Source organism: Sus scrofa, chromosome 9 (genome assembly GCF_000003025.6).
Source record: "Sus scrofa isolate TJ Tabasco breed Duroc chromosome 9, Sscrofa11.1, whole genome shotgun sequence".
NCBI classification, from domain to species: Eukaryota; Metazoa; Chordata; class Mammalia; order Artiodactyla; family Suidae; genus Sus; species Sus scrofa.
Window position 1 is genome coordinate 124,091,456 of NC_010451.4, and position 26,886 is coordinate 124,118,341.

The window sequence follows — 26,886 nt, forward strand, 5'->3', positions numbered from 1 at the left end:
CACGGTAACACCAGATTCTTAACCCCCTGCGTGAGGCCAGGGATCGAACCCGCAACCTCATGGTTCCTAGTTGGATTCATTAACCACTGAGCCATGACGGGAACTCCCACTTTTGAATTCTCCGGAATCTTTTGAATGAAGGAGAAGAATTTGAAAGATGGAGCCAGACGAACAGAGGGAGGGACGGGAGCGGAGGGCAAAGAAGGCCTGAACTTAGGTAGGGAACTTCGGACCACTTGCCATTACAGCCACAAAAGTTACTGAGGTCAGGCAAAATATTAAAATCAAAAGTGCCATTTTGGGGCCATTGAGAGCCGTTACCCAATGTGTACTGTGTCTGGGCGGTATTACAAACTAAAACGCTTGGGCCTAGTGTCTCCTCTTAGTCGGAGAGTATCTAAAGTTGGTAAGAGGCAGCCAAGATCAGTGTTCCTGGAGGAGCAGAGCCAGTGTTCCCCAGGACGAGAAGGAAAGAGAGGACTGGGGGACGGAGGGTAAGTAAGGGACCACTCTTGGGAGTGCCATTCCTCAGCCTAGGCATCCCCAAGGTCCGAGGAGAGGACCCGAGAAGCGAGAGAGGTTGCGCTCTGATGTGGGCGTCCCCAGATCAGGGGAACCGGGGCTGTGGCCTGGAGTCTTGTGACCCAAGGGAGGGTTTGTCTGAGAAGGTTGCGCTCTGATGTGTCAGTGGAACCGGGGCCCTGCGGCTGGGCTGACAGAAGGCCCTGAAAGGTGGCAATTACTCATCCAAGACTTAGGAGGCTGGGGGTGGATGCAGTCAGTAATGAAAAGGCAAAGTTCCCAGTTCAGTGGTCCTCCCTGGCTGGGTTGAGACGGTTGTTGGGGAGATGCCTAAGTCAGGGGCCCAAACCTCGGTGGGATTCGGAACTTAGCCCAGGATGAGCTGTCCCTGCCTGCTGCTCTCCGGGTTGCAAACCCAGGGGTTTGGGGCTCCGCTGACCTGCTTCCCGTTCCCTCGCCATTCCCTCCCGGGTTTCGGCACCAAATGTCAGCTTTGGCGAGGGAGAAACTCGCAAGGCCAAGTTAGTAAAGCAAAAGATTGATTAAGGCATCAGAGGGGCACAGGCTGAGCTCAAAAGGGCGCCAGGTTCGACTGTAAGGAGGTGCTGGGCTTATAAATGATCTTTGGCGGGAATCTGTGGCTGGAGTTCGTGGCAGGAACTGTGGGGGAATGATGAGGAAGGAGGAGGGGAAGGTCAAGGGAGGGGTAGGGGGTCAAGTCCCACGAAGGAGGACAGTGACTCCTTGTAGGTTAATCTATGCAGGCCTGTTTTCCGCAGGCCATTGTTTCCTGCTGCCCAACTTGAGCATCCGCATTCCGGGAGAGGGTGTCCACAGCAGGTCTCCAAGGTGAACAGCCACATTTGGGGGGGGGGGTCGGTCTCCATCCTCCTGGGAACCTTATCAGATATAATGCACTTTACAAACGAGAAAGCACCTTGGGAATCATCCTCTCTAAATGAACATGCATCAGCCATTGCCTTTCATGGGAAATTGAGGTTAATTCACATTACCAAAAGAAAGCTGAGGACTTGCGCCAAAAAAAGGCTGTATTTCTGATTTATGAACACAGCACCTATTGGAAAATAAACTCTTGACTTTCCTGCAAGTGGAGATAGTTTGGTTAAAAATAATTTTCCCTTTCAAAACTCTTTCAATTGTTCTCCAGAATATGCCAGAAAATCTGCTGCATTAGTAATTCATCTGCTTTTCGTATCGGTTCATCTCGTTTGAACAGGAGAAGGTGCGGGGTTGGGACGGCAGCACCAGCCTGAGGAGCATGGAATCCCTGCCGAGCAGGCAGTGTTCTCAGCATACTTTTGGAACAGTGGCTCACATTTCAAAACCCAGAACCACCATATACCTGTTGTTGCAGGCCCCTGGACAGATGATGGCAAAGCAGGACGGAAAGGAGCCCAGGAGGTGGAAAGACCGGCTGCCGCAGAATCTCGGCGCTCCCAGGCACCCAGGTGCGAGCTCGGAAGCTCGCCGCCGTCGCGGAGCCAAGGCCGTGCGCCTCTGCTCCGTCAGCCTGGAGCCGTGGCGGGAAAAGCGAGCTCCAACTGTGCGTTACGCCGCGGGGTGCGGGCGGCGCGGCGTGGGGCGGAACTACAGCCCAAGGGGCCGGGGGCGTGGCGGGCACGTGGTGCGCGGCCCCGGCAATAAAGAGCGCGCCTGGGCGGCGGGCGCGGAGCGCCGGAGACTGAGCAGCAGCGTGTGGGGTGAGCGGGCGTGGCGCCGGGGTGGACAGACGCGCCGCTGGGGAGCTGGGACCCAGGGACGCGGGGGACTGGATTCCGGGGTGGGTGAGGTGGCGGCGGCCAGAGGCCAGGGACAAGGCAGAGGAGCTGGGACATGGAGCCTGAGGAAGCGAGAACGAGACACCCTCCTGTCCAGGGCTAGTGTCCGGGACAGGGCACGCGGACCCCCTCGTCGGGGTTCGCTCCGGACCTCCAGACAATAGAGCCCGTCCCTAAGGGTCCTTTTTTGCAGAATGATCAGAATCGGCCCCTCCCATCATTTGACAGGAAATTGTACTTCTGCATTGGGGGGAGGGGGTGTTTTTAGTTTCTCTATTTCTGTTTCTTCTTTTCCAAGCATTTTCTCTCTCGAGCAATTCTCCATGCCCAGAGCTGCATCCTCCTCCTCCTCCCCACCTTCAAATTTTTTTTTTTAACTTTGCCCTTTTAAGAAAATTTGACTTGTCTGTGGATAGAGCTACGAGATCTCGAAAGATTATGAAAATAATAATACTCCTCAGGTGTTTCAGTCATAACATTCTAAGTTCACCCTAAGCCTTCGGCTGGAGAGCATTCTGACCATTTGTTTTTTGATGTAACCTGTGAAGAATTTGGAAGCATAACATACCCAGTTTTATGTAAAATTCGAATTTACAAAATATGGATCATTCTCAGTTACAGTTGTGATTTTTTACCCCATCTCTTCCTGTAGGAGTTTCACTGTTCATGAAGCCAGCAAACTTTGCTCTTTTATTTAGTGCTCATTTATCTGTGCAAAGATAGATTTTTGAAGCAGTCTTGCCTCCCCTACCCCATGGCTTACACTCTGGAAGAGCAAAACTACCCTACTAATATCTCTGAGGTAAAGTTTCTAATGAAAAACAAATATTTGAGGGAATTCTGAGGTATAAGAAATTATTTTCATTAAGGCATCAGAGAATGTTCTCTAGTTTTTAAAGTGAGTTCTAAACATTGGCTAGACTGAAGCAGCTAAAGTGAGAGGTACTGCCATTTTAGGTGGGAGAACCAGATGAGACAGGACAAGGTAGGGGCAATAGGGACCAGCTGGGCTAGTGTAATTTCAGGTGTGAAGAAATCTATGCTGAGACTCTCATACCGAGTATTTATATTCAAATACTCTCTACTTTGGTATTTGTCCCATGGAAATCAGGAAGAAGGTAATTAGCTTTTTTTTTTTTTGAGCAAGGCAAAAGCAAGATCAGAAATGGCTGAGCAGCTGGGAGATTAGTCTGGCAGCCTACCTGTACTGAAAAAGAAAATTCCAATTAGGACAGTGATTCCCAACTCCCATCCCAGGCCCCGTATTTTTTAACCAAACTATATGTAAGGACACTTAAGTAAATATATACATATGTATATATATGCCAGTCCAAGCTTCTGACTGTCCTAAGAATATTCTTGTGACTGCCCTAAGTATGAAATAAATGCAGCTAAAAGCACAAGAATAGGGAAATATAGAGCGTACAGCCTAATGTAGGAGACTTCTAATGTGGAACCTAGCTCTCTGGACTCTTATCACTTGACCTTTCTTGAACCCCTGTGAGCCCCTTGGACGTGGAGCTGTCTGTTGGTCCATTGGTCTAGATAAGAGGTAGCAAAGGATAAGTTATAAGAGGGGCGGTAAGGAGGGAGGGAGGGATTTCAGGGAAAGAAGATAACAAATGGAACTGAAATGACTTCATCTCTGAATAGAAAAGAGTAGCAGGAATAGGGGAGAAAACACCAGTGTGCCTGAGATGACAGGGAAGAGGGTGCTGATAAAGGAACACTACTTGCCAGCATTCTGTAGTCAGCAGACAAGGCTTCATGGAGAGGACTGTGAGCCTAGCTTTTGTTAATCACCTTACAAGAAATAATTCATTTAATTCTCTCAACAACCCTTTGAAATATTACTGTCATCCTAGTTTACAGAAGGGGGAACTGAAGCACAGGGAGGTTAAATAAGAGTCCCAAGGTCACCCAGCTGGTAAGCGGTGGAGCCAGGACATAGACCCGGAAGTCTGACTCTAGAGCTAGCGTTCTACCCCCTCCACTGTAAGGAACGAAGTAAGAAATTGTTTAGAAGACAAAATGGCAGGTCTGCTTTGGGCTGTCCTGAGCTGAATGGGTACAGGAGGGCCAGGGAAGACAGCAGTAGGCCCAGCATCAGCCTCATTGGATGTTGAGACATTCCTCTGGGGTAGACAGAACCTGTGTCATCGGGGCCTTGTGTTTTCCCCATGGGCCAGATGATTGCATTTCTGTTTCAAAACTTCCAAAAGGAAGTTCTCTTGTGGTGCACTAGGTTAAGGATCCAGCGTTGTCACTGCAGCAGCCCAGGTTGCTGCTGTGGCGCAGGTTCAGTTCCTGACTTGGGAACTTCCACATCTTCCACATGCTGTGGGCATGGCCAAAACAAACAAAAAAAAAGTGAAGAAAAAAAAAACCTCCCAACAGGATTTAATCTCATCTTCAAACTAGGAAAAGTCAGAGAAATCCTAGTATCCTGTATATCTGGTAGGGTTCCCCTTTGTTGCCTTTCAATATAAAACAAAGCTACTTGAAGGATTTGGGCTCAATTTCCAGAACAAACCTCTCCAGGGACATAGATGTTTGTAAGGGAGTGGTATCACTGTTGACTTTCCATAAAAACAGTGTTTTGCCATATGGTATAGACTTTCATGTTTTTGTCCTTGTTTTGCCGTGTTTCTGGCTTCAAGGGCTCACATGGGAATACAGAAAATCTTGGGGGATACAGAAAAAAAAATAGAACATATAACCTCTGTACTCCAGAAGTTTATACTCCTATTTGGGAAGACGAGATAAACAGCTAAGAGCAAACAAAATATGATAGTTCATAAGTATTATATTCTGTGGGTCAGAGTTAAGTGTAGTGAGCTTTGGGTTTTGAGATGCGCCCGTAGCCTCAGAACTATAACATACTCGCTCTTGTTCATTACCTGTAGACATCACTGTGTTTGCTCTAAGCCAACTATCTTTTGTATAACTGTAAGCCAGAATTGTCTGATTGTGTTTTTATTTTGTTTTGCTAATTATACTTTACATTTGTGTCTTCAAGTTTTTATGTCTTACAGCTCAAAAAAATAATAATGCTTCTGTAATTAGTTAAATGGCAAAGTTGGGGGTTGAACAAGGCAATCTGTTTGTAGAATCCAGGCTGTTAACAAGGATGCTTTATTGCTTCTCATTGCCTGTTTGAGATGAGTTCTTGGCTTCTTCTTTTTTTTTTTTTTTTTTTTTTTTTTTTTGGTCTTTTTAGGGCCACACTCGTGGCATATGGAAGATCCCAGGATAAGGTTGAATCAGAGCTGCTGCTGCCAGCCTACACCACAACCACAGCAATGCAGAATCTGAGCCTCGTCTGCGACCTATACCACAGCTTGTGGCAGTGCTGGATCCTTAGCCCACTGAGCGAGGCCAGAGATTGAACTCATGGATGCTAGTCGGGTTTGTTATCACTGAGCCACAGCGAGAACTCCCTTCTTGGCTTTTTTACGGTTATGGGTAGGTACACTCTCGGCCAGGTGGCGAGGGATCCCTTTGCCCCAGAGAGTGTGGCCAGGTTCACTGTCTTAGCAGTGATCTCACCATCTGCGGAAGTCCTCATCCAGCTACCATCTGAACACCTCATTTAATCACCCACATAGTCATCACTTTTTTACTGAACACAAGGTGTCCAGCAGAGCACTCGGTGCAGGGAAAGCAAAGGCAAATGCAGTCTGTTTCTGGCCCTGAGGGAGCTTGGTCTAAGGGTAAAAGAATATTTGTGATGTGGCTTACTAGAGCTGGGAAGAACTGAACAAAACTAGAATATGAAAGATCTTATTAGTGTTATTTAGATCACACTGAAGCCTTAAGACTTAAGAACTGGCTTTAGGGCAGATTCTCCCTTAATGGTATGAAGTTATGGAAAGAGATAAGAATATCCCTTTTCTCCCCCCCCCATATTTCAACCTGAGTAACAGTAATTTTTTATATACTCAACCTCTCTGAGTTAGGTTCATATTCTTTCCTGGGTCTGCTGCTGTTCACCCTTGCTCTTTGAGATTTCAGATTGCTACCATCCCCTACGTAGGTAAAATGGGAGCCCTTTCCAAGGCTGTTTTTCTAGAACAGTTCTCTCTTCTTGTCCCCACCTTTCCTGTCTTTAAAAAAAAAAAAGAGTTTCCTCCTCTCTAGTATGAAGCACTAATGTTTTACATTGTTCTCATTTGCTCTGGGTGTTTGTGTTCTTGTAAGCATTTTTCACAGTTCTAAGCTATGTAGGAATGGACTTTGCCCAGGAGTTTTATCATTAATGACAGTCCTTGAAAGAGAGAATTCCCTTGTATGTTTTCCAGACTTTGTCAGCAGCTCAATGGCCTCCCCGAAGAAGAAACTTCAAGGTCTCGTGGCCGCGACCATCACGCCGATGACTGAGCATGGGTAACTATGGCTTGGGACTAAAGGGCTCTCCCTCCACTGCAGAGGACGGTAGGTCTCTATAGCAGGTTGCTTCGACTTCGCGGCTCTGTGGCACCATTGCCAAGTGGCAGCTTCCGCCAGTCATCCCCCCCTCACTCTCTCTGGCCCCAAGTCAGAGAAGAGATCTCTGCCTCGCAAGCAGTGCAGAAAGAGACAAGGTAAGATATGGCGGCTCACCCTCCTCCCAGTGTCTAGCTCCACAAAGCAAATTCTCCTTGGATTTCATTGGAACCCTGGCCTTCCCACATAAGGCTGGTGGAGTTGGGTGAGGAGAGTCTCATTTTAGCAGGATTTGATGTCAATCTCTGGCCTCTAAACCCTGTCTCCAGACCATTCATAGACATGATGAAAATGTCCTACCCAGAGCAAAGTGGGGAAGGTGGCTGCCAGATGGACACCTTAAGGCATGTTTTACAGTCTCATTTCAACATGGGTTAGGAGTTCCCATTGTGGCTTGGCTGGTTAAGGACCCAGCATTGTCTCTGTGAGGATGCAGGTTCCATCCCTGGCCTCACTCAGTGTGTTAAGAATCTGGCATTGACGCAAACTCCACCATAGGTTGCAGGTGTGGTTTGGATCCAGCGTGGCTGTGGCTGTGCTATAGGCCAGCAGCTGAAGCTGCAAATAGACCCCTGGCCCAGGAACGTCCATATGTCACAAGTGTGGCCATAAAAAGGAAAAAAAAAATTGGTTAAATGTTGGGGAGCAGATGATTGTTGAGAAATCCTTACCCAAGCAGGCATTTTGCCCTCCAGATGAATATTATGGCCATCCTTTTGCTGGTACTCTCAGCTAGTGGTCACATGCCCTGGGTCTCCATCAGCAATAATAGAAGGCCTCCCAGGACATTGCCATTAACCAGGTGGGGAGTCCTCCACCTTCTGGATCTAAATGTTTTTGACCCATTAGAGGAGTCATTCTAACAAAGCAGCCAGAATTCTGTCTTCTTTAAGCTTCCTCTTTCTTCATCTATAAAATGTAATTTTAGTCGTACCTGCATCATGGAGTTATGAGTGTAAAAATGAGATAATCCATATAATAGTACTTAGCACAGGTCAGTATGTACTTAGGTCAATAAGTTTGAACTGTCCTGGTGGCATGAGGCAGCGGTCAAGAGGAGATGAGGTATTTAAGATATCTTTAAGTAAAGCTTTTATGCTTTTGATCTTCCATTGCTGAATTTGTAAACCCTAACCCTGTTCCTTTAAAGCAGATGAAATTTCTTTTTTTTTAGTATTTTCGTTCAAGGTTGGTCATACCACAGTTTTCCCTTAGATCTTCAGATAATCTTCTAACTTCTAATATTCACAAATAATCACATCTTTACTAGGTCTAAATACAATTCTTGCTGAGACGGCATATAAATTACTCAGTGGTTAGTAGCAATTTTTTTTGTTTCCGTTGCTTCTCTGCTTCTGCAAGCCCTAAGAAAAACTGTAGTCAGCTCTTTGTCAGTGTGTCCGCTACTTGTTGGGCAGATGAAACAGAAGGCATGTGATTGCATGAGCAGACAAGATTTACTTCCTGTTATGGAGTAAGATCCTGTTTGCAAGCTCAGAACACTACATCTGGTTGATGCCACTTTAACCTTTTTAATCAGACCCTCTAAGCCTAGAAGTGGCTTCTTCAGGGTCTCATTTGTTCATCTGGCACCCACGGAGTGTGTGTTCTAACACGCTGTTCTGCTCTTTTCTTGGGACACTAGGACCTACATAATTAGAGATAACTAAAATGACTCTGCTTTTCCAGATTCTTCTCTGTTTCCCAAATACCTCTGACCCTGTTGCCTCTATTACACTATTTCCTCTTTTTGCATGAATTCTTTTCTAAGATCCTCACTTTCCTAAGATGTGCAGTCAAAATAAGAATGCAGTTTTTTTTTGGAGTTCCCATCGTGGCGCAGTGGTTAACGAATCCGACTAGGAACCATGAGGTTGCGGGTTCGGTCCCTGCCCTTGCTCAGTGGGTTAACGATCCGGTGTTGCCGTGAGCTGTGGTGTAGGTTGCAGACGCGGCTCGGATCCCACATTGCTGTGGCTCTGGCGTAGGCCGGTGGCTACAGCTCCGATTCAACCTCTAGCCTGGGAACCTCCATATGCCGCGGGAGCGGCCCAAGAAATAGCAACAACAACAACAAAAGACAAAAGACAAAAAGACAAAAAAAAAAAAAAAAAAAAAAGAATGCAGTTTTTGTGCAGGCCTTGCAAGGATTCAAATTAAGTTAAAGCTCATTAAATTAAATTAAATAGGTGTTAGTACATAGCACATAATGGGCCTCTAAGTGATGTTAGTCCCCTTTTCTCCCACCACTTGCTGTATCCAGACATTCTCACAGGTATTAAGCAGGTTTGGAACACCTACCAAGAGCAGGTGGGCATTAACCTACCTGCCCACAGAGGAATCTGTAGGTCTGATGTGTTTCTAAGAGACAAGACAGAAAGAGGAGTCACGTGACTCACAGACATAGAGATCAGACTTGTGGTTACCAAGGGGGAGGGGAAGGAAGTGGGATGGACTGGGAGTTTGGCGTTAGTAGATGCAAACTAATACACTTAGAATAGATAAGCAGTGAGGTCCTATGGTATAGCACAGGGAATAATATCCAACCTCCTGGGATAGACTATGATGAAAGATAATGTAAGAAAGGGAATGTTGGAGTTCCCGTTGTGGCTATGGCTCAGTGGGTTAAGAACCCAATTAGTATCTGCGAGGATGCAGGTTCAGTCCTCAGCCTTGCTCAGTAGGTTAAGGATCCAGAGTTGCTGTGAGCTGTGGTGTAGGTCGCGGATGTGCCTGGGATCTCAGGTTGCTGTGGCTCTGGTGTAAGCCAGCAGCTGCAGCTCTGATTTGCCCTCAACCTGGGAGCTTCCATATGCAGTGGGTGTGGCCCTAAAAAGACAAAAAATAAAAATAAAAAATATAGTGTTATTTTTAAAAATCCCATTCCTTTCTTTTTTATTTTTTTTTATTTTTTAAATTTTTTTAGAGCCACACCCACATCATATGGAGGTTCCCAGGCTAGGGGTTGAATCTGAGCTGCAGCCGCTGGCCTCCACCACAACCACAGCAACACCAGATCCGAGCCGTGTCTTCGACCTACACCACAGCTCACAGCAAGGCCAGATCCCCAACCCACTGAGCGAGGCCAGGGATCAAACCTGAGTCCTCATGGATACTAGTCAGATTCATTTCCATTGAGCCACAAGTGGAACTCCCTATTTAATTTTTTAAAATTAAAAAAAAAAAAAAAAAGGAGAGTCACATGGAATCTAATACCTGGAAATTCTATTATGGGAGTTTTCCTAACCTGGCTCTTAGAATAAACTGTAGCCTCCAGGAGTTCCTGGGTGACTCAGTAATAACGAACCCAACTAGTATCCATGAGGATGTGGTTCGATCCCTGGACTCGCTCAGGGGGTTAAGGATCCAGCATTGCCATGAGCTGTGGTATAGGTTGCAGATGCGGCTTGGATCCCATGTTGCTGTGGCTGTGGTGTAGGCCAGCAGCTATAGCTCCAATTTGACCCCTAGCCTGGAAATTTCTGTATGCTGTGGGTGTGACCTTAAAAAACACAATGCACACAAAAACTATGGCCTCCACGATTCAGAATGGCTAAGTATGATTTCCCTGTATCCTTTTTCCTATATAATTCTAACAATTCAACTCTGAATATGAGTTGATGTCCTAGAGTGGGGAAGCTGGCAGAAAGAACAGAGTTAAATAGATTTCAGTTAACATGTCTGGATTCTTGACCCCCAGCTTTGCCACCACTAGCTGTCTGACCCTGGGGAGCTCTTGTCACCTTGTAAAAGTACGCTCGTATTTTGAATAGAGACAGAATTCAACCACGTTATCTCTAAGGCCCATATGAATGCTAAGAATCTGCAATTATGCTTTGAGGGTTATGTGGCGATCCCCACAAAGTAGGAATGTCTGAGTACCTTCACTTCCAGTCCATCCTCCACGCCATAGCCCCACTAGCATCCTCATAAATAAATCTAATCACTTACTCGATTTCTTCTCTAAGACTCTCTGTGGAGTCACTTTTGTCTAAGCCTTGCTACTCATGTGGTCCACCGACCATTAGCTCCAGCATCACATAGGAACTTACTAGAAATGCAGACTCTCAGGCCCTATTACATACCACTGAATCCAAACCTGCATTTTAACTGTGTCCCCCGATGATTCTTTAGCACGTTAAAGTCTGGGATGAACTGGAGTGAAGTTAAAGCCCAGCATCTGGAATGACTTAGAAAGTCCTTTACAAGCTACCTTTCCTGCTACGGTTCTGTTTCCCCAAACACCTCATCCCCTTTCTTCCCTCGGTGCCTTTACACATTCTGTTTCCTCTGCCTTTTTCCACCCCCCTGCTCCTTTCTCTTCTGCACTTGAACTTGTCTGTTCATCCATCAAAACCATCCTCTGGTGAGTCTTCCCCAATTTCCCTAAAAAACGTCCTTCCCCTGTGGTCCCACAGTGGTACCTGCCTTTTCACATTACATCAGGATTTTTTGTTTATGATAATTATTACAATAACTGTTATGTGCCTGCCTCTCCCAACAGCAGGCTCTGATCTGCTTAACCTTATGCAGATGTGTATTGGGTACCAGGCAATACACAGGACTGAGCATGTATCTTTTTTATCTTTGTATCTTCAGCATCTCGCACAGTGTGTAGTAAATTTTGTTATTTCATGAGTGAATAATTTCATTATTTCATAGGAAAGGAATTTAGCACCAATCGGTGTGTCAGTTGTCATGCTGGGCGTTTTAATGGGCATGTTTCACTTAGATCTTCACAGCAACTCTGTGAGAGCACAGTTCATCTATTTTTGCAGTTGATAAAACTGAAATCCTAAAGATTAACACTGCCCTCAGCCGCATAACTGGGAAGATCTGTCTCTCCCCATCCCATCTCGCCTTCTTTCTCTACACACTAGAGGGAAAGACTTTTGCTCTTCTTCATTGTTTCAAGAAGTCACTTTTTCCATTGAGCAAGTTCACAGTCATTAGAACAGAAAATCCATTCCAGATTGGCCAAGATGTCAAGAAAAAAAAATGGTGTTTTCTCCCTCAAATGCCCTTGACTTCACCATGGGAATCTTCACAATACCCTCTAATAACATCAAAGCTGTTGCCCAACCAATCAGAAAGCGCCTGACTCCTGGAGTTGGAATTGTATAGATTATTGTCCTTCCAACTGTGTTGGGAAATTAAATGGCCCAGATTTCCAGAACGAGTTGTTTTCTACCTTTGGGCAAGGTGGGGTAGTTATAGTCCTCCGTGCTTCTCTGCCAAAGGAGTTTTAAAGTAGCCAAGTAGTTATTTTGCCAAAAGGACACATGACTTCTATCTGATTTTGAATGCTCAATATATCCAAAATAGGCAAAGAAATAGAACATCAGATTTTCTGATATGCATGCCAGATCATGCCAGTTATGGAGCGAGCCTGTGCTGTTGGTTCTGTGTTCTCAAATAACGTAGAAGTCTTTCACTCTCTGTCATGCACCAGGAGAAAAAATGTACAGCAATAGGGATTTTCTCGGGAAAGCCCCTTTAGAACAATTCTATTATCCTTCTACCCTAAGAAAAGAGTTAAAGTTAACATGCAGTTTCACAGTTCACCTACTCTAGGCCTCAATTTGTGGCAAAAATAATTTGATAAACATTCCCTCTTCTTTTATAATTTATACGTCCACTAAATACCCAAGAATAGAAAATTAGCTAAAGTAATTGTGTTCATCCATACAATGAAATGCTGTTTAGTAGAGTAACGGACTATCTGAAGATGTAGGAACATACCAATTTGGAATGTTAAGTGAAAAAATATTACAGTACTTAAGAGAATACTATATTGTGTATTTGTGAATAGAGAAATATTAAACTAGTAAGAGTAAAAATCTCTAAGGAGATCCTGAGTGGTTTGTTTTTTTTTTTTTTTTTCCTTTTTATTGCATGTACTTTCTAAAATAAATTATATAGCTTTGGTATATGAAAAAAAATAAGTACTTTTATTTCAAAAAAGCGATGAACCTAAGGCAAAGAATCTGAACCCATGAGAACTAAAATTAAGACATTAAATTGGAGTTAAGCATGAAAACGTCTACAGCAAGCATCGAGTTGGGTCCTGGACCACTCTCCCCTGAGGTGGCCTGTGCTAAGATGTGTCCATGACACTCACAGAGGAAGAGATGAAGCACTGGAAAGCCAGTCCAAACTTTCCAAGTGAACTGGCTCATGCCCCTTCTCACCTTCCATGAGCAACAAGCCTCAAACAGCTGGCCAGTGGGGAGAAGAATAATTATTACCCAGTCTTATTCTTTCCATTCTCTCTGGTGACTGCCAATAACTGATACAGTGCCTGCAGCAGTGAACATAAACCCAGACACCCTGGGGAGGTCGAGTAAGATGGGAAATGAGGGAGCATAGTCCACAGAAAAAATGATTCTGTTGCCAATCTAGCCTTGCTGTTTTGGGGGTGCCTTTGTGACAAATATGGTGACTGCCCTGGGTTCACTTGTGACTGGAGCCCCTGAGCATTTCTGCCAAGGGCTGCAAACTCACAACTACAGTCAGGCAGGCATCCCAGAGGTGACCTGGGAGCTTCTATGCCCCCACAGGGGATAGCCCTTGCCCTCCCCAGCCAGTTGGTACAATATAGAAAGATAGGCCTGGCCTCATTAGATCATCTGGATTTTTTTTATTATTATTATATAAGTTACAGGTGTACAATATAGCAATTTACAATTTTTTAAAGTTATACTCCATTTATAGTTATTATAAAATATTGGCTGTATTCCCCATGTTGTACAATATATCCCGGTAGCTTATTTTATACCTGATAGTTTGTCTTTATCACTCACCTACCCCTAAATTGCCCCTCCCTTATTCCCTTTCTCCACTGATGGCCTCTAGTTTGTTCTCTATGAGTGTCTTTTTTTGTTGTATTCACTACCTGTATTTTTTTTTTTTTGGCTGCACCTGCAGCATAGGGAAGTTCCCAGGCCAGGGATCAAATCCGAGCCTCAGCTGGAACCTACACTTGAGCTGCAGCAATGCCAGATCCTTAACCCACTGTGCCAGGCCAGGGATGGATCTGCACTACCGCAGAGACAATGCCAGATCCTTACCCCTCTCATTAAAGCACACCTTTTCCGTGTGTGTATATTTATCACTTTGTGGCACAGCAGAAATGATCACAACATTGTAAATCAACTATACTTCAGTAAAACTTTTTTAAAAATTTAAAACAAAACAAAACAAAACACAGCAACAAGAAAGCATACCTTTTCCCAAATGGCAGCTGGAACCTGGTAATCTTTTGCATGTTGTGGGCAGAGGTTGCCTATGCATTTTTTGTTTTTATCTCTATTATTCCTAATCCCTTTGACAAATACCCTTTGATGTCTTTGTTCTCTATACTCCCCAGATGATTTGGGTTCTTTTTGTTTTTTTAAGGACTACAATAAAGATGTTAAGTAAAATTAAATTAGGATTCTCTGGCTGCAGTGACAAAAATGCAAAAGTACTAGCCAACTAGTACTTTGTGTTCTTGGCAACCCCAGATTCTGCAACATTTAACGCACACTTGCCCCACAGTTTTTTTTTTTTTTTGTACTTTCATTCTCCATCCCCCATCCTCCCCACCTGTATTCTGATTGAGAACAGATCACTTTGTCTGATGTGTGTGAGAGTCAGTTTCTATATTTTTTTAACTCAATATGATTTTAAGGAAAGAGCTTATTGTCTTAAATATCATATCTTTCCAGGGTCATTACTCTTCAGACTGCAAAATGCAAGCAGATTCCATGGGGATCTTGTTACATTGCAGATTCTGACCAGGAGAACTGTGTGGGGCCTGGGGCTCTTCATTTCTAACAAATCCTCCCAGATGCTGATGTTGCTGTCTCGCCAGCCACACTTTGAAAAAGCAAAGCGATGACAAAGTTCCTTTCCAAACATTAATTGTCTTCACACTAGTGAAGTGAGCTGTGTTGCCATGAGCTGTGGTGTAGGTCACAGACACGGCTTGGATCTGGCATTGCTATGGCTGTGGTGTAGGTCAAAAGCTGCAGCTCTGATTCAACCCCTAGCCTGGGAACCTCTATATGCCACAGGTGCAGCCCTAAGAAGACCAAAAAATAAATAAATAAAATTTAAAAATTAAACTAGCACATGTAAATGGGTTTGAGCCTTCATTTGTTGTCACAAATATTGAGTGCTAAAATTCTTCAAGAATTAAGATTGAATGATCCTATTTAGTCAGCCTAAGGAATGATTGATTCTCACCACATGGAAAATGTTCTCATTTAACCACATCCCCCAGCCATCACTCTTCCCTAAAGGGGCAAAAGATAATTAAGTAACTAATTTTTAAATATTACTTGTGACGAAGCTTAAAAACTTTGTTAATAACTAATAGTGTTTTGCTCACATAAGTGAGACATATATGGCTGAGTAGAGAAATCACTAGACTCAGGAGAAAAAGTAAAAAAAACACCCAGGCATTATTCAGAGCAGGCTAAGAATTTCAGACTGGTTGGGTGGATTTGACTTGATTTTATTTGATTTATTTTATTAATTTTATTTAATTTTAATTTTGTTTTTTGGGCCGCACCTCCAGCATATGAAAGTTCCCAGGCTAGAGTCCTAGGAGTTGAATCAGAGCTACAGCTGCCAGCCTACGCCACAGCTCATGGCCATGCCAGATCCTTAACCCACTGAGTGGGGCCAGGAATCGAACCCACATCCTAATATGGTTCATTTCCCCTGAGCCACAAAGGGAACTCCCTGGGTGGATTTTAATAACTATTAACAAGTGAGAGCTGTTTATAGACTTGGATATAGACTGACCAGTAATCTAGAAAAGAATAAATATGCATTTTTTTCTGATTTGGTTTCCTGTGACTTTTCAGAGAGATCAACTTTTCAGTCATCGGTCAGTATGTGGATTATCTCGTGGAAGTACAGGGAGTGAAGAATATCTTTGGTAAGTCATCTTTAGAGAGTTCTCTGCATATCTCTAGCTCAGTCCCTAGAAAGTAGCTGTCACCTGCTTGCTACACAGGACATCGCAGATCATGATTGAGCCTGGCTAAGCCTGTGAAATTTGTGAATTTTTAGGCTCATCAATTTTAGACCTGTAAAGATAATCAAGAGATTATCTAATTTAGTAGTATACCTTCAAAACAGATAAGGTATTATTTTTATCTTCATGTAAGGAAGAAACTCTATGACTCAGATATATTATGTAGATTGCCGAAATCCACTCAACCAAGAAGTGGTAGAGTAATGACAAAACCCAGGCTTCTCTCTTAAGAATGGGCTTTATTCTGCACGTTCCCATTGTGGCCCAGGTGTTACAAACCATGAGGTTGCAGGTTCGATCCCAGGCCTCACTCAGTGGGTTAAGGATCTGACGTGAGCTGTGGCATATAGGCTGGCTGACGTGAGCTGTGGCATAGGCTGGCTGATGCAGCTCCAATTCAAAAGCCTGAGAACTTCCCTATGCTGCAAATACAGCCCTAAAAAGAAAAAGGTTTTTTAAATTTAAAAAAAAGAATGGTCTTTATTCTGTCTTCACCCAGACATTTCACCATGTAAATGTAAGAAGCACTCTGGGAGTTCCTGCTGTGGCACTGTGGGTTAAGGATCCTGCTTTGCTGCAGCTGTGGTGTGGGTCTCAGCTTCGGCTCAGATTCAGTCCCTGGCCTGGGAACTTCCATATCCCATGGATGTGGCAAGGAATTTAAAAAAAGAAGAAGCAGCACTCTAAATGCAGCACAAAAAGGAATCACAGGTCTAGCAATTTACTTATTTATTTCAGAGAGTGTAAATTAAAAAACAAAAACCAGACCTTGAATATTTTAAGCCCAAGAACTATACTTCCCTGCAGTTGAGCTGCCCCTTGTGTTACATTCTGAGTGCTCAGCCCCTTGGGTTGGTTGTCATTCTGGGTGCACTGCACTTGGCCCTGATTCCAGCTCTCCCAACAGGGCCCCTTCAAAACTTGGAGCACCAAATCAGAGCAGGTTAAAACTTCTGTAAAAAAGTATCAAGGCCATGTGTCAAAACCAACACCTGATTGTAAAACCACTCAGTGTCCCCCCTACAGCTCTACGCATAGTGGGAAAGACACATTCTTCCTCCTAAAAGGGCCAAGATCTCCTCTGGGTATAGAGGGAACGTAGGAGCATGCTTGAGGTATCTCAGGACCCTGCAGGGTGATAAAAACACTCTCTCCTTCTCCCCATCGCCGTCCCTCCTCCTCTTCCCCAACTGAGTGCTCAGCATGGGAGACCCCAAGTGTGCCCCTATGCATTAGGCCCCAGCAACATATCCCAGTGCCATTGGCATCCTTTTTCTGATCCATTAAGAGATGATTATACACTTTGCTCTACAGCAGAAGTTAACACGACATTGTAAATCAACTATACTTCAATAACATTTTTTAAAAGTTAAAAAAAGGAGAGAAGAGTTCCCGTTGTGGCTCAGTGGTTAAAGAATCTGACTAGCATCCATGAGGATGTGGGTTCGGCAAGAAAACCAATGGATTAAGGATCAGTGGGTTAAGGATCCAGCATCGCTGTGAGCTGTGGTGTAGGTCGCAGACGCGGCTCAGATCTGGCATTGCTGTGGCTGAGGCGTAGGCTGGGAACCTCCATATGCTGTGGGTGTAGCCTTAAAAAGACAAAAGCCAAAAAAAGGGGGAGAGAGTTATAGTAGTGGGGAATATTTTGTAATCATATGGATCTGGATTCAAACTTAGATTAGTGATTAAGGACCTCATATTTGTATCTGTAAATGAAAGGAATGATTTGTGTTTTGCTGAGTTGTGATGAGGATAAGTGAATATATGAGTGCTTGCTGCATGAAATATTAATATCCTGGTGTTTTATGAATTATTAAAAACAATGAGTTGTCCTAGAGCACTACTATATCAAACCATAGGTGGAGGTTGTTTTCGACCTGTAATCTACACCATTGTTTTCCTAAGTTCCCCCCATTTCCGACCACCGCGACATCCTCCCAGTACTGGATGGCAGTGGTTTTCTTGCCGCTCAAACCTAAATATAGCACTGGCAGGTGTGTTCAGAGATTTGCTTAAAACATAGGCTGTTATCTCTGTCTCCATTTTAAATACTTACTCTCTGGCCCTGAAAACAATAAAAGATTGGCAACTACAAGTCACAATTCACCTTCCCACTCCTATTGACAAAGTGAAGATGTGAAAAAAGACTAAGCCTAAGGTGAAAATGAGAAATGGCCTCTCGCCCTCCTGGATTCTCTCCTCTGGTGTTGCTCTGTATAACTTCCTCTTGAGCAGGGACTCCTGCCCCTGCACTGCCAGCATTCGTGTTGGGGGAACAGAAGGTGTCGGCTGGTCCCACTGACTGACTCTCTGTTTGGAACAGTGAATGGCACGACGGGAGAAGGCCTGTCCCTGAGCATCTCAGAGCGCTGCCAGGTCGCAGAGGAGTGGGTGACAAAAGGAAGGAACAAGTGAGTGGCTCCACTAGGACAAAAGCACTCATCTGCAAAAGCTGCATAGAGTTCGGGGCTCCTCCCCCATGACGCAGCCTCCCAGCCTGCCGGTCACAAGTCTGGCCCAAGGTTGGCTTGTGGGAAGAGGAGCTGAGGCAGAGGAGCGCCCTTCCTTTCTGTGTGGAAGGGCAGCCAGACCGCAAGACACGCCTGGCTGTCAGAGAGCCTGTTGGGAAGCGGGACACTGCCTCTGGTCTTTCTGCCAGGCCAGTCCCTTGGGTTCCCAGTCGTTGGGCTGAGGGGGTGAGAAGAGGGTCCTGGTGACTGACCACTGAGCTCCCAGCCCCTCTGCTGAACAGCTCATACTCCATTCCATCTCAGGGTGGGTCCAGATGCTTCCATCAGCCCGTTGCTTCCTTACAAGTCTTCTCTCTGCACATGACTCTTGTAGTCGTAGGGAGCTTTCTGCATCCCCTGAGCTTCAGTGCAATGACACGCTTTCGTTATAACATCCAGTCCATGCCAGAGTAGAACAAATAGGACAGCATCCATTCAACACGCACATCAATTAACCAAGTTTTAACCGTTGTCTGTACGTGGTGTGGTACACACTGTACTGGCACTGGGGGTATAAAACAGGATCTCTGCCCTCAGGTTGCATACCGTCTAGTGGAAATGCCACACCATGAAAACGAACACTGATCCTTCTGATAGTGTAAACGGGGATCAGAGAAGGGAGTGATTGACAGTGTCTTAGGTGGAGGCAAAGATTGGAGGTAAGTCCCAAGTGAGCCTGGAGCAGAGGTTGTCAGTGCAAAGCCCATGCCCACTTTGGGAATCCTTAAGAGGCTTCAGAGCATCTTGGGTACTCTGAAATTATACACTAAATTTGAACACATAAGCATTTTCTGGTCATCCACCAGTGTGCAGCTAATTTTCAGTCAGATCCTGGGCCCAAAAAGATCACAGACCATGGGCAGAGAGATGGAATAGTAAATTAGGGAGGTGGAAGCAAAATGAAAAGAAATTTTCTTTTTCTTAAAGTGGGACAATCTTGAGCACGTTTCTGTGCCTAAAGGACAGTGCCGTTAGAGGAAAGATTAAAGAGAGTGGGAGAACTGATGCCTTTGATGGAAGGTCTCAGCGAGGGCTTTGAAGTAAAACCCAGAGTAGGTAGAGTAGCTTTAGGAGACAGCTAAGAAGCTGGGAGGAACACCTAGAAGGTGACACAGCTCAGTGCAGAGGTGAGGAGAAGGGAGGGGGCCTGTACGTGAAAGCATCTTTCTCTTTGGGGTCTTGGGAGCAAGGACATCTGCCAAGAACAAGGAGTTGGATGACACTTAGAGCTGAAGGAGAAGAGTCAAGATTTGGAGTAGCCACTGCAGGGAATTAGAAAGGGAAGTAAGTCTTGACGACCAGAAGGCTTTGGGGAGCCTCCTCCTCCTGATTGGGAAATTGCAAGTTTGTGCTAAAGCCACAGACCCAGGGGGCTTGACCAAGCATGATTGTTTTAACCTAAGCCGGGAGATGCGGAGGTCATGCCATAAAGCTGCTGGTGAGGGTAAAGCAGCCCCGTCAGCTGCCTTTTCTCCTTTCGGAAGTCTTCCTTTCTCCCTCACAAATGCAGACCTGATCAGAGTACTTCCCAGCTAGGTCCGTTTGACCTAAGACATAACAAGTCAAGAGTCATGAGAGGACTCAATGCGTGGGCCTCAAGGGGGATGTGGTGTCTCCTTCCCATGAGGGTGCCATGCGTGTCACTCAGAGTCCCTTGAAGACTCACCAGCATGACTGGATTCACAGTGGACTTTTATTTTTTATTTTTTTTATTTTTTATTTTTTGTCTTTTTGCCATTTCTTGGGCTGCTGCTGGGGCATATGGAGGTTCCCAGGCTAGGGGTCCAATCAGAGCTGTAGCCGCCGGCCTACGCCAGAGCCACAGCAACGAGGGATCTGAGCCACATCTGTGACTTACACCACAGCTCACGGCAATGCCGGATCGTTAACCCACTGAGCAAGGTCAGGAATCGAACCCGCAACCTCATGGTTCCTAGTTGGATTTGTTAACCACTGAGCCACAATGGGAACTCCCACAGTGGACTTTTATTGATCCTACCCTCAGAAGACCAGTCTACGTGTGGCCGCTTCCTGTGGGACCACGTGGAGCACCTCCAAAGATGGACATTGGGGCCTCAGAAAAAACCACACGCATGATCAAATTCTCGCAAGATAGGAAAAAAACTTTTCAGAGTAAATTCCTTTCTCCTATGGCTGGTTCCTGTACTGTGAGAAACCTCTTTATTTTTGTCTCCAAAAATATCTGTTTTACACCTTTCGTCATGCAAATTGTCACCACCCAATGCAGCATCTAAAACAGTAGTCAAAATAAGTACTCCAGTATTGATTTATCAATTATTGCTTTCAAAATTCTACTGCTTGGTTGAACCTTAAATTTTATTCCCTGGATATTTTTTTTAAGGCACTGATTAGACCAATTTTTTTTTTCTTTTTAAGGCCTCACTGGCAGCATATGGAAGTTCCTGGGCCAGGGGTCAAATCATAGCTGCAGCTGAGGCCTACACTGCAGCCATTGTAAAACCGGATCTGAGCTGCATCTGCAGTCTCTGCTGCAGCCTGCAGCAACGCCAGATCTTAACCCACAGAGCAAGGCCAGGGATCAAACCTGCATTATCATAGAGACAATGTTGGGTCCTTAACCCACTGAGCCACAATGGGAACTCCTGATTACACTGATTTTAAGTAGAGCACTATAGAATTTAGTAGTCCTGAGATTGGGCCTAATCACATATTAGCCAACTGCTATACCAAGACAGGAATTCCTACAGCTCGGTGGTTTAAGAACCCAACTAGAATCCATGACGATGTGGGTTCATTCCTGGCCTCGAACAGTGGGTTAGAGGATCTGATGTTGCTGCAAGCCGTGGTGTAGTTTGTGGGTGCAGCTTGGATCTGATGTTGCTGTGGCTGTGGTGCAGCCTGGCAGTTATGGCTCCGATTGGACCTCTAGCCTGACAACCTCCATATGCCTTGAGTGTGACCCTAAAAAGACAGCAAATAAATAAATAAATAAAAACCAGCACAAACCAGGATAGTGCAGCCCTTCCCTGTTACCATAAAATTCACATGATGAAAATGGTGTTTTCATTTTTGCAGGTTGGATCAAATAGTAATTCATGTAGGAGCACTGAGCTTGAAGGAGTCTCAAGAACTGGTATGTACCACAGGTCTGTCTGGGAGAGACCACTCGAGGGGCCTCCATTTTTATGCTGAAGTTAATACCATTTTTGCTAAATATTGAATGCTGTGCTAGAGAATATAAGCTGTGGGACCTCAGGGAGTTCACTACCCTGAAGCAGGTACAGAGCCATAGAGTAGCCCACGGTGAAAACTGCTGAGGAGAGCCTTGAATAGGAGACAGAGGCACCTCTTCTTCTGGGCAACGTAAGGGTGGATATAGAGCTACCTAGTTTGCAGGTAAGGAACAGAACTTGAACCAACCTCAGTTTCTTCTAGGAAGTAAAAGGCAAGGCCAGCTTCTGAGCATAAAGGAAATGGAGACGAGGTTCAGACACAAGTAGTGGTAAAATGTGAGAATTGCTTGCTGCCTGGAGAATAGAAGAGAAAACTAGAATAGAAAAAGATTACCCCACCCCCATGTTCATAGTAGTGCTGTTCAGGAGGTAAGCAACCCAAGTGCCCATGGATGGATGGATGGATGGAAAAAGAAAAGATGGTATATGCGTACAATGGAGTATTGTTCAGCCTTAAAAAGCAAGGAAATCCATCTTGCATGTTGCGATATGGATAAAACTCCTTGAGGACATTAGGTTATATGAAGTAAGCCCGTCGCTAAAAAGATAAATACTATATCATTCCATTTATAAGGTATCTAAAATAGTCACATTCGTAAAAACCAGAAAGTAGAATGGTGGTTACTAGGGACTAGTTGGAGGGGCAAAGAAGAGTTGTTTAATGGGCATAGATTTTGTCATCTGAGAAAAAGAAGCAGACTGTAAAACTAAAAAGTGCATTTATTTGGGGCTCTTTTTTTTTCCTAATTGAAGTTTAGTTGATTTACAACATGTTGTGTTAGTTTCAGGGGTACAGCAAAGTGATTCATATATATTCATATATATTCTTTTGCAGATTCCATTACAGATTATTATAAGATATTGAATATAGTTTTCTGTGCTAGACAGTAGGTCCTTGCTGTTAGCTATTTTATATAAAATAGTGTGTATCTGTTCATCTAGCATGGATAGACCTAGAGATTATCATACTAAGTGAAGTAAATCAGATACAGACAGGTATCATCTAATATCATTTATATGCAAAATCTAAAACATATGATACAAATGAACTTATTTACAAAACAGGAACAGACTTAGATATAGAAAAAGAACAAGCTTATGGTTATTTGGGGTCTTAGAATTCTAATTCAGGGAGCAGATTCCAGCAGCCACCAGAATAGTATCTCTTCTGGGAAACAAAAGGCAGGAGTCTTGGAAGGAAGACACAGCAGTATGTTTAGTTTACATAAATTGTTCGCCAAGAGCTCTGGCTGGAAGGTGTGTATGTATTTTTTTTTTTTTCTGTTACGGTTTATTGACTTGTCGAGTATGTCTCACTCATTATGGGTCAAGGCACATTTCTGCACATTTCCCCAGATGCTTCTCTTTTTTTCCCCCTAGTCAGCAGGGTCAACACAGTTCACAGTTTAACAGGATGGAGCCTTAAAGTACAAACTGGAGTCCTTACTGACAGCTCTTCCCACAAATTTCAGATTTGCAGGACAAACAAGTTCCAGAGATCTGTTTGACAACAATGTGAATATATTTAACACTGCTGAACTGTACACTTAAAAATGGTTGAGAGGGTAAACTTTACTCTGTTTTTCTTAGTCACAATTCGCAAAATACGTTTTACAGTAATTAATTTTTTAAAAAGGATTGCCCCAGTGATGCTAAAGACCACCTAAAGTTGTACATCATAAATTTGTTCTGACTGTGGCACAGTGGCTTAAGGATATGACTGCAGTGGTTCAGGTCACTGCAGAGGTGTGGGTTCAATTCCCAGCCCAACGCAGTAGGTTAAGGATCTTGTGTTGCCACAGCTGGGGGCATAGGACAAAGCGACAGTTCGGATTCAGTTCCTGACCTGGAAATGTCCATATGCCGCAGGTGCGGTCTTAAATAAATAAATAAATTTATCACGCTAAAACATTCACCTCAGACGGGGACTCAGACCCAGCCAAAAGCCAGATTGGAACTTGAGCCCACTGTTTTTTTAATTAAAATCAAACACCTGGTCCCAGGACTCACTGAGGTTCCGGTTCCTCATGTCTTGGCACAGAAGCAATTTAGCAAGTGGCAAAGCGATAGATAAGAAGTAGGTTTATTGAGAGATGGACAAAGGGTGGGCCATCTCAAAAGTCAAGAGAGTGGCCCTGGGAGAAACATGCTCCGCAGACAGAGTGTGGGCCATCTCAGAAGCTGAGAAGTGAGAGGCCCGAAATATGGGGTGGTGAGTTTTTATGGGCTGGGCAATTTCATAGACTAATGAGTGGGAGGATTATTCTAACTATTTCCTGGAAAGGGAGATGGTTTCCAGGAATTGGGCCACCTTTAATGGCCAAAACTGTCCTGGCATCTGTGCGCATGTCATTTAGCTAATATGTTACAATGTACAAATAGTGAAATGCAAGGTCCACTGGGAGGAAGTTAGATCATCTACTATCTTGGACCTAGTTTGTTCTAACCAGTTTTTGGCATATCCTCAAGAACTATGTCATCCTTTTAAGGATCGTGCCCTGCCCTCTACCCTCTTGTTTCAATACTACCACCCAGCACGGTTTTCTTCAATCAGAACACAGGAATGAGAGTGCAAACAATTGGATTGCCGTCGATTTGCAGATGAGCAGGTCAGGCAGAGTAACCTTTTGGCAAGGGAGTGTTGCTGAACTTGGCCTCTGTCTACCAGTACCAAATAGAAACCTAGAGACAAGAGCTTGGGGCAAAGGAGAAAAAAATCAGCTTTGTTGCTTTGCCAGGCAAAAGAGGCCATAGCAGGCTCACGCCCTAAAGACTGGGCCCTCTTTTGGGAAAGACTAGGAAGTAGTTTTATAGTTTTGGAGTGGAAAATAGGGCCACAGATAAGAATCAGGGTAGATTCAAGCTTGCATTCTTCTTCACAGTGGGGTTTAGTGGCCCCAGGACTGGTTCTGTAGTCCTTCTCTCTGGCATAAAAAATGCTTCATCAAGTAGTTAACATCTTTCAGTTGTTGGGGGTTTTAGTTCTGCAGAAGAACTCAAAGATAACTGTTCTGTATATTCCTTGAAGAGGAACCAGGACCCTACCCCAGGGCTGCACTATTGTTTATTTGTTTCTTTTTCTCTTTTTTAATGCCTGCACCCTGGAAGTTCCAGGGATTGAATCTGATCCATAGCTATCAGGTCCTTTAACCCATTGCGCTAGGCTTTTTCCCTCAGTTAAAGAATCTGGCGTGGCCATAGCTGTGGATCAGATTGAACACACGCCAACGCAGTGACCAGAGCCATTGCAGATGGATTCTTAACCTAGTGTACCCCAGCGGGAATTCACATGCTCAGTGTTTCTTAACTGTTCCTACCTTGTCTCTGCATCCTCTCCCTTCCTTAAATAGCAACTGTTTGGCCCTGCCCTTTTGAATTCAAGGAAGGTCATGGAGGCTGAATGAGGCCCATTTCCCACAAACAAGAGTTGGGGCTTTTGTGTCCCCACAGTGCCCTGCTCCATTTGAGTAGGAAAGAAGGAGTTAAAGTTGCCAGCAGAAAAGTAAATGGTGGCTTGGTTTTGAGGCCTTTGTGACTGGAGTACGAATAGAAAACATAAAGATGTGATAGCCTAGACTGCTACCTGTTAACTGAACAAAAAGTACAACTTAAAACTATGTTTTATTCGGCGGACTTACTGAGGACTTAAGCCCAGTATACAGCCACCCAGATAGCTCTGAGGGACTGTTCTGGAGAGGTACAAGAGGAGCCAGGATGTACAGGAGATTTTTGCTGAAAAAAAAAAACAAAAAACCCAACAACAACAAAAAAACCAAAAAAACCCAACAACAACAAAAAAAAACATGTAGTTGAGCATCAAAGGATTACCGCTAATCACAAAAACACACATCTCAAGTTAATGATTTTAGTGCTTTTCTTTGGGAAGGTGCAAGAGTCCAGGCTTATTGAAACTATTGCTTTGATATGCATCTTACTCTCTAGGCCCAGTATCCCAGTTTTCTCCATCCTAAATTCCCCTCAGGGCGCACTGACAGGGGCAGCTGCAGTGGATGTTGGTTTTATGGCCAAAATACCCTTTGTTGGCGTTCCTATCATGGTGCAGCAGAAACAAATCCAACTAGGAACCATGAGGTTTCAGGTTCGATCCCTGGCCTCGCTCAGTGGGTTAAGGATCTGGTGTTGCCCTGAGCTGTGGTGTAGGTCGCAGACACGGCTTGGATCTGGTGTTGCTGTGGCTGTGGCATTAGGCCGGCAGCTGTGGCTCCAATTCCACCCCTAGCCTGGGAACCTCCAGATCCCGCAGGTGCGGCCCTAAAAAGACAAAAGACAAAAAAAATCTTTTGTTTACTAAAATGGCAGGGACATTCATTGTCCACATAACCATGTCCCTAGACTTTAGATATTCCATTTCCGAAGAGTTCAATGATTTGATCTAACCCCAGCATCTTCTTATGGGTTTTGTTCGATTATCCTTCCTGTTAACTGAATTTAGAAGTGGGATATGTACTATATACTCGCAAAACTGCAATTCAGTGCTCTTAGATAGGCCACAAGGGAAGCTATTCCTCTGAGGTTGCTTAGTGAGCCTAGAATCAGAACTTGGAAACTTGATTTAGTCTCTTTACACTTGATTTGTTCTTCTTACAATAAGTCTTTCAACTAAGGTAGTATAGTGGAGGAAACCGTTTTTTACTTTTTCTTTTATGGCCGCTCGGTGGAGTTCCTCGGCCAGGGATCAGATATGAGCCACAGTTTTGACCTCCTCTGTAGCTGTGCAAAGCTGAACCCTTTAACCCACTGTGCCAGGCTGGGGATCGAACCTGCGTCCCAGAGCTCCAGAGACCCTGCCAATCCCGTTGCACCACAGAGGAATTCCTCTCTCTCTTTTTTTCTTTCTCTTTTCAATTGCTTTCTTCTCCTATGTGTACTATAAATTTTAAAATACTGTGTCGTGACAAGAAAGACAGTGTCATCTGTTGGGCTCAACGCTAGAATAGTATGAAGTTAATCTTAGTGTAGAGATAATCCTCTGCTATCGGGATAATCCCTGCTGTGGGATAACCTTGCCAAGGAGACAGTAATACTGGCATCTGCTTAGGCAGAACTCTCCGTTGGATGATGCTTGAATGGGCGCTGCCATCAACAGTCTCTGAAGTGGGATTTTTGTCCTTATTTTCAGCCAAGTTTACTACTTTATTTTCTCAACAGGGCACTGAATAAATGATTCAGATATATTGCATTCCAATCCTGTGTTAATAAAATTTTGTCTAGTGTTTTGGTCAGTCTTTAGACTATATATCCCCATCTCTTTTTGACTCTCCTAGTTTACTTCTGCAGAATCTATTAATTGCATGTATTAGATA

The 26,886-nt window shown here is 44.4% G+C and overlaps 1 protein-coding gene across 4 annotated transcripts in view; it reads left to right on the forward strand.

Moving 5' to 3' along the window:
- NPL (N-acetylneuraminate pyruvate lyase (dihydrodipicolinate synthase)) overlaps positions 2,124 to 26,886 on the forward strand; it is a 39,284-nt gene continuing 14,521 nt past the window's right edge. For 2 of the 4 annotated variants that reach the window (XR_002346939.1, XM_021102211.1), the window contains exons 1-5: positions 2,124 to 2,243; positions 6,623 to 6,707; positions 15,662 to 15,735; positions 18,161 to 18,248; positions 21,405 to 21,462. Coding sequence is in view for 3 of the 4 variants with exons in the window: in XM_021102211.1 (XP_020957870.1) it covers positions 6,640 to 6,707; positions 15,662 to 15,735; positions 18,161 to 18,248; positions 21,405 to 21,462 (288 nt within the window). In the remaining variant the exon portion in view is untranslated. 4 annotated transcript variants of the gene reach the window in all.